The sequence below is a fragment of the Oenanthe melanoleuca genome, chromosome 18 (genome assembly GCF_029582105.1).
Source record: "Oenanthe melanoleuca isolate GR-GAL-2019-014 chromosome 18, OMel1.0, whole genome shotgun sequence".
Lineage (NCBI taxonomy): Eukaryota > Metazoa > Chordata > Aves > Passeriformes > Muscicapidae > Oenanthe > Oenanthe melanoleuca.
This window is the reverse complement of record NC_079351.1, coordinates 3,128,919-3,137,098: the sequence shown is the minus strand read 5'-3', so window position 1 is coordinate 3,137,098 and position 8,180 is coordinate 3,128,919. Positions and strand designations below refer to the sequence as shown.

Sequence of the window (8,180 nt, the reverse complement as noted above, 5' to 3'; positions counted from 1 at the left end):
CCGGGCTGTTTTGGATTCCCACGCCCGGCTGGAGCGGCCGCGGCCGCCGGCAGGGGCTGGGATCTCTTCACTTGCTGCATGCCCAGAAATAGGCATTAATAGCGTGATTAACTTTTCAGCGAGGTTATAAAAACATCTGTGTTTATATCAGTGCTGGGCCTGAGCTCAGGCTGATCCTGAGCAGTTTAATAGCCCTGGAGCCCTCTCGCCCCACGCCTGTGGCTCGCAGGGGCTCAGAGGTAAATCTGCCTCCAGAGCCCAGGACTGTGGCACAGAGTGATAAAATAAGCCAACTAGTTTATTTTATTATTTATTTTCATTATAGTTATTTTTATTCTAAGATTTTATTGTAATAAGTTTTAATTAACCTGAACTGTTCTGAGTAGTTGGGGTTTTTTTGTGGCTTCTGTTTTTTTAGGGTTTTTTGGTTTTGCTTTTACTCGTTAGGTTTTTTTGAATCTTTTTTTTTTCTTTTTCTAATGCAATATCTCTCAAACACTTGTTTGCTTTCCTATTGACCAGGTTCCCCTCAATGCCTGCAGTAACTCCAGAAGCCGCCCAACACATCCATTCCTTTCTCCAGAAATTACTTCCAGAAATTGCCTTAAATCCAGATTGCTGGGGCTGGGCCAGCCTCTCTCCTTCCCTTTAATATTTCAGCTGATTGTAAAGCCAATTTGATGGTAATATCAATGCAAAGGCCACAGTGGAGGTGACATTACAATTGTGATATCAAACTGAGGAGGGTGACAGTACCTGAATTTTAAAAGAATGGTTAAAAAAATGCCAGTGGAAAGCTGCAAATATCATTGTGTCAAGATAATGTCAGAGCTACTCCACTCCTGCTTTATTAACTCTCCAGTTTGATGTCAAAATAAAGGTGCAGAGGTGTCAACTCAAGTTGATGAGGCCAATGTGGAGCAAAGAATTAAAGTGTAGGGAGAGCATGGGAAAGGGAGAGCAAATAAAGTGTGAGTTAAAAAATAGTGGTCCAAAGTAACTGTAATTGAAGTATGACTTAGAGGGGTTAACATCACTCTGCTTGATGTGTGACAGGGATGGCTTAGACACCCCTGTGGAGCAGAGGGACATGTGGGCACCCAGGATGGTGTCTGGAGCCCATTCTTGCTGGGGTGTGGGAGCTGTGGGCAGGAGTAAAGGTACCTGGAACAAAAATGGAGGGGAAGGGACCAGAGAGGGCAGTGGGGACATAGAGCAAGGCAGGGACCACAGGCACATCTGTGCTGGGGCTGGCAGAGGTATTAGAGGCTTCCATTCAAACCAGAACCAAGACTTGTCATGAAAGCAGAAATGTCTGAAGGGAGCAGACTTTAAGCCAGAAAAGAAATGCATTAAAGGTGTAATGCCCTTGCCTTTGAAGTAGACTCTTGTTAAATTTTGTTAGACATCAGTCAATCTCAGGAGCTGCATCTCGACTTCAATTCCTTGGTGCTACCAAATCCACAGGTGGAGCAGAGGGAAGTGAATCTCTGTTTGCAAATGTGGGCACAAAGCAAGACTCTGGTTGCTGAGGCATCAAGTGCTAATGATTCTGCTTTAGACTAATTACAACCTACAAGGACTGCAGGGGTGGGAACTCATTAGTTTTTTTCACTGGTCTTTGTGCCTCTTCCAGTGTTGGCAAGAATCACACTTTTTGTTCTCATTTAGATCCTTCATTCTGGAGAAGTTCTATGGGTTTGGTTTGGCTTTGAGTTTCCTAATTTCCAGGAAACAACTGAAGTAAAATCAGAAGGGAATAATTGATCCTTCCCAACTGCTGAGTGGAGCTGGGAGTGTGAACAGGCTTCGATGAGCCACAGCACGGGCAGCAGCGGCTTCCCAAGCTCCCATTGCTGCAGCTGAGGTGAAACACTCTCCCCAGCCCCCAAAAATGACCTAAAGCTACCAGCCCATGGGAAAAAAGGGGTTTTGTGGGTTATTTGTGGGCATTTGGCAAATGCAGAAACAAAAGAGATTTCTGGAGGAGCACAGGACTAAAGCAAACCCTGGAAGTTTTCTGCACGTCCAGAAGACCATGATACCTAATCCTCTGGGAATGGTTCCTGCAGCCTCTCCGTGTCAGCTAGTAAATACTCACATTTAAAAATCGATATCACATGAAATATAAACAGGCTATTAATGAGGACCTGTTGGAAAGCAGGGAGGGCTGCAATTAGTTGCACTTCAGCAGCAGCAAGCAAGGGACACAATTCTGTTTCTCTTCTGGAGAAAATGCCAGAGGAGGCATCTGAAGCCCAAATACTTTGTTTTTTTTTCCCTGGCAGAGGTGGTGACTTGGCTCTGCTCCCCAGCACTCTTCTGTGTTTCTTTCAGACCAGCCCCAGCATTTACCACAACCACATTAACCTCACTCTGTGGTTCCCTGCTTGCAGAACAGTGCTCTGCAGAAAACCCTTCCCAGGTCACAATAACCCAGAGAAGGGGAGGCAGCACCTGCTCTGCTCTCAGCTCAAATGTGAGCTCAGCAAAGAGCTTTCTTCTAACAGGATCTCCTCAGTAATATTTGGGCTCCCCAGCCTGCATTGCCCCGGTGTGGTGAGACCACTGGAATCGGGGTGAGGTCTGTGCAACCAATACCTGGGAATGCCCCCAACAGCATTCTCCCTTATTCTGGGGTGGGAATCATGGATCACAACAGCAAACGCGTGTGTTTTGGCCGGCTGTTTTATTTTCCAGACTCCCACGGCGCTGTGTACAGCTGGCCATCCCTGCTGCCCCTGGGCTGAGCCGCAGCTCCCGAATCCGGCCCCGACCGGGGGAAGCGGGGCTGGAGCGCACACTGCACAGCCTCTCCTCCTCCTCGCAGCTTCGGCACCGCCCGTCTTGGTGTTCTCTCCCTCCAAGGACATGCCACATCCCCTTTTCCCCGCTTTCCCAAGCCTGTCTCTGCTTCCCCCCTCCTCAAGCATCACTTTTCCCAACACCCCTGTTCGCAGCGGGGCAGCCACAGCTCCTCGGCTCACCACTGACCCACGGACTTGCTCGTAAACGTGGGGAAAACCTTCATTTATTTCACTCAAAGGGAAGCAGCTTCGGCCAAATGGGCAAGGTCAGGGAGAGGAGGATGCTCGAGGTGAGCTCATAGAGCTCAAAAGCTGGAGGGAAGCTCAGGCTCAGGGATTTCAGAATACACGGGGTTGTTTTCCTCAAGTTTGCAGTGGCCACTAAACCAGGCTCAAACTGGGCACTGAGACCACAGTGTGTCTCATATGGGACAGGTGAAAGCTGGAAATGAGAAGGTTTTTCTTAATTTCCAACCAAATAACTGAAAATATTGTGAAGATAGCTTATCTTGGAGATTTTGTGGTGTCTGGGACCACAAGAATTTTATCTCCTCTGAAATACTGGCTCCCAGTAACGTGGCCAGCTGCAATCAAACAGTGAAAAATGTGAAAAAAACCCCAGAAATCTCAGCTCAGAGAATTTGGAAATTAAAAATCTATATACCTTTCTCCACACAACGCCAAATACATTTAAAATGGTTTATTTAAAAAGTAAGGATTAAGTACATTATACATGGTTGTGATTATACCAGTAGAACTGAAGCACAGTGGAAATAACACTTTAGAACTGCAGACAGAAATGTAGCCTCAAGGGACATGATATATTAGCCCTTGTGGATATGTGATCCATACAGAGAGAAAAGGAAATAGAAAAATAGTTTATTGTTAGATGTCTGGGCAGCTGAAGTGATTTCTCCTTTTACTCCTATTGTGTATGAGAAACGAGGAAGAGAGAGCTCATGGTACACCTGAAACTTTTTTTCTTGGAAAATCAAATCTGATCCAATAGCTTTTTTTTTTTTTTTTTTTTTTTTTTTTTGAAGTTCTGCTGCTACAGTATGTTATATACCAAAAGACTGATTATTGTTAATGATATGGTTTTATGGTATCTGCAGGCCTTGCTGGGAAATGGGGCTCATTTGTTCAATGCTGTCCAGGGAAACCAGAAAGAAGTGGAAGAACAGATGATTTTTTTAAACTATCACTGAGTGGTTTCAAAGTCTGAGCACAATCTAACTCTGTTCAGACAGATCAACCATGGAGCAAGACTGTTCAAGGGCAGGAATGCTGCAAATTTTTCAGTTTTGTCAAAATCAAAGTTTTTCATGGGAAAGGACTGGGGTTTTTGAGTTTTTTGTCTTTTTTAAATTTTTTTTCTGGAATTGTCAAATGAATTTTTTTTTTTGTTTTGGCTTTGGTTGAACAATTTACTGCACTGCAACTCAACTGCTGAGTTTTCAGTCGCAGCCCTCGTTGTCCCACAGGACAAAAGCTCTGGTCCCTGTTATCTCCCCATGACTTTGTTCCCTGTCCAGACCCCATGGGCATCTCATGATCTCTACTCCAGCTTCATTTCTTGAAGGTTCCTGCTGGAGAAGGAGCAGATGCTCCAGCTTGGACCAAAATACTCCTTGAGAGCTGCTGGACCCAGCCCTGCCCTGGGGGAGGAGGATCTGGCAAAGAGCAACATCCCAAAACACACAGCAAGACTCCTTTTTCTGCCAAAAATACTGCACCTCTGCAGGGCTGAGCTGGGCTGAGGAAAAACCTGGGACTTTGTCTGGAATCAGATGGGTGGTTTGAAGCACATTCACTGGAGAACGACGACGAAAAGAACAAAACCCACGCGCGGAGCAAACCTCACACTGTCCACTTCCAGTTCAAGGTACATGAGTGTAGAGAAACAGCCTAAATCTAACTCCTGGTTTGAGAGGGAATGGTTTTATTCTTAATTACAGTAAACATGGATGAGGACTTAGTTCTAACTATTAGTTTTTTTAACACAGTGGGAAACAAATAGTTCTGGGAAATTGCACTTGAAAAATACATTGACTATAATTAGATGTAAATTAATTAGCACTTAGTATGACACACTAATGAGACAGAAGGTTGGTTGTTTTTTCATTGCAAACTTCTACTTCTATCATAGCTAATCAAAGTATTTTAATATTACGAAGTCTCAAAAAGTAGGAAATAATTTATTGTTTGAAAGCATAAAGATTCTTGTAAAAAAAACCTTTCATCAAGAACTTTAATAATTTTAGAACCCTTTTAAGTTGTCCTAGCCGAAAAGTAGGTAAAAAAGTTTTCTTTTCTGCCTCTGTTTGAATTTTTTTAAAAAGCTTGTGTAACATCTTTCTTCATAGTGTGTTGATACAGAAAGTAGAACAACATTTTCTACTTTTAAATCGTTCCCATCGCTCCATTCGCTTTAGCTCTCAGAGTTCAGAGGTTTGAAAAAAGCATCCCAGCAGAGTTTTAACCTGAATGGAAACTCTTAATGAACAGGGATGAAGGCTCCAACCCACCCCTGCCAAAATAACGATGTGGCTGTGCCAGGCTGAGGGCCAGGCAGAGCTTAACAGTGACTAGGGGGAAGACTCTCGCTTAAAATTGAGAATTGTGTCTTGGTTCTTGCAAGGAGAGAGGCTTGAGCAGGTTTCTCTGTGGGGAGAGGGGGTTCAACTTCCTTTTTGGGATGTTAAGGCAGCTTCTCCGGGATTTCCCTGGAGGACTTGGTTCCACCAGCTGAAAGCCTCGTATCCAAACCACCACTGAGTCTCTGGCCCTGGGGCCATCATAGAATAAATTAAGACTAAAGAGGTTTTAATAGTTTGGCTGAGATCTCCCAATACCAGTGACCAAACTTTCCAAATTATGTTTTTTTTTTTTATTTTTTTTTTTTTGTCACCACTTGTCTAGTGTTCTGCTAGCAAAGATTTTCTGGGCAAAGATGACGGGGGTATTCAAAGGAATCTACAGGAATTAGATGCTCCTCTCTCACTGCATCTAATTCATCTGAGGGGAATCGGGCACCTCACTCTCATATGGCTTGGTCGAGTGGTCACTAAAATCAGCATGAGTACTATTAAATTAAATTAAATTACCTTTGAGTCAGGCCCTCGAGCTTTGAGATCCAAGCCTTAGTGAAAAAACTGAAATCAGGAATTTATAAGAAAAAAAATAAGTTTCAGACTCTTTTAGAAACATACAGAAGCAAAGGGTACAAATTAGTTCCCTCCTTACGTGATGCATAGAGTTTGCTGTGGCCTCTCTGCACGTAAGTAGATGCATCATTACAAAATAAATTAAATTAGGTCGAACCACCATTTCCATCTAAAAGCAACTATACCTTGCACCATGCGGCACTTAATTCATAATAAAAAGAGTTTAATAAATATCTCATAAACGGTGATTAATTTTATTTTCTTTTTTTTTTTTTTTTTTTTTTTCTTTTTTTTTTCCTTTTTGTTCTGTTTTAAAAAATACAAAGTTGTCATCTGCTCTGCTGACGCTCGGCTCCCGTTGCCGCGGGAAGATGCGCGCGGGCGCGTCGGGTTTCGGAGATCTCCGTTCGCAGTGGCGTTGGTGTTGCACTTGTGAAGCAGTAAGGGCGTGAGGAGCGTGGGGTGGGGCTCTGCCCTGCTCCCCACCCGCTCTGGGAACTCTCCAGGGGCTCCTGACAGCACTCAGCACCTTGCCGGATCAGGCACTAGGGCTCGTCGAGATGAGAATTCAAGTTTTCTAAACGTTAGGCAAGAAATGATATCTGCAAATATGCTCAAGTCCCACCTACTTTAATCTTTTTCCCTTTCCAGGTGTTTCAAGACGCACCCACCCTCTGCTCCTCGGCCTGCGTTGCCCCAAGGGATGCCTCACCCCAGGAATGGGAGACCCCTTCCCACCCCGTCAGGGTGTCTGCAATGCTCAGTACGTGGGTGCTCTGCGGTTTCAGTGGCACAGGTCAGTTTTAGAAAGTGTTGCCTTCAAAAATATTTTCTTTTTTTTCTTTTTTTTCTTTTTTTTTTATTTTTGAAAGAGGCAAAGCTTACGCCGTGTCAAAGGAAAGTGGCTCACTTGATGAGTAGTTCATATTCATCCTTGGGCTTGGTTATAAATTATATTTGCAAGTCTGTATTAAGGGATCTCAATATTAGAAAAAAAAAAAAGTACAACAATTTTTCTGTAATCCTTTAAAACACACTGGTGGCCAGTCCTTTGCAGTTTCTCCAAGACTGTGTACACACTACAAAAGTGCAGGAACATGAACTGCCTTCATCTTGTGACACCAAGAACGGAAATAAACAAACTCCAAATAGCTTCAAAAAAAGCTACGAGCGTGTAAATATCTTTATGTTGGTCCAGAGGATCTCCACTTGCTACCTCAACACATGCCACAATTAAAGAGGTGAGAGGGTATTTTAACATTGCTCCTGACAGATCCATTCTGTTTGGGCATCTCTTCAAAAAGCTCGAGGAAGGAAGGTGCTTCAAACAGGGGTCGTTCTCCTGTTGACCATGTTGACGTGGAGTCCTTCCTTAAATTCCTTCTGGAGGAAGTTGTGGACCTGCAGGAAACTGGCTTCTTGGTCTGCGTTGTAGCTGGCGGCCGTGGTAACCTTCAGGGGCTCCCTGGAGAGGGTGTACATGGAAATTTCGTTCATGGGGATGGTGCCTGCTATCTTCATGCCAACTGGAGAAATGTCCCTGGATGGAGAAGGCTCCGTGGAGCGGGAGCTGGATCTGGACCTCCGCCTCCTGTACCTATAGCTTGGCATCCTGGCATAGGGAGAACTGGAAGAAGTCTTAAGGAATTCCCTCTTGGTCTTAAACCTCAGCTCTTTGTTCTTCTCAATATAAATGTTCACAGCCAGAACACCTATGGTTTCGGCCACGATAAAAGACAAGGCTCCAAAATAAAAAGACCAACCATAGTTGTAATGGTTCTTTTTGTCCTCATCTCGCTTGTCACTTGGGTCACCTGCATTGCTCGATATGTAGACAATGATCCCTATGATATTACTTAGACCTAGAGGAAGAAAAACATAAATCAGTGTTTATGTGGCTGGGGAGATAAATTTCAAGCCACATTATTTTCTGGACCTGAGACCTAAGACTGGGACAATGAAATTTTATTACATTTATTTACTCTTACATTTATCTCAATGGTTGATTTATTCCTAAAAACAACCAATACATCAACACATGGATCCAAAATACTCAGCAGGACTTTCTCCCATCTCTTCATTGCAACAGTGGAAAAGCAGCAGCATGTGGGAGCTCACTAATATTGTGAGTGGGACTCTAACATCCAGGAGAATGATAAAAATACATTTGGAGCTCAGGGCTATGGCTGTTCACCTTGATCAAGAT

At 43.9% G+C, this 8,180-nt stretch overlaps 1 protein-coding gene across 1 annotated transcript in view; it reads right to left on the bottom strand.

Annotated features, from left to right (window-relative positions):
• Positions 1-3,492: 3,492 nt before the first annotated feature.
• Positions 3,493-8,180, bottom strand: part of CACNG4 (calcium voltage-gated channel auxiliary subunit gamma 4) — a 42,801-nt gene continuing 38,113 nt past the window's right edge. The window contains exon 4 of the mRNA XM_056505739.1: positions 3,493-7,836. Coding sequence (XP_056361714.1) covers positions 7,298-7,836 — 539 coding nt within the window. The 3' untranslated portion in view covers positions 3,493-7,297. The remainder of the gene's footprint in view (positions 7,837-8,180) is intronic.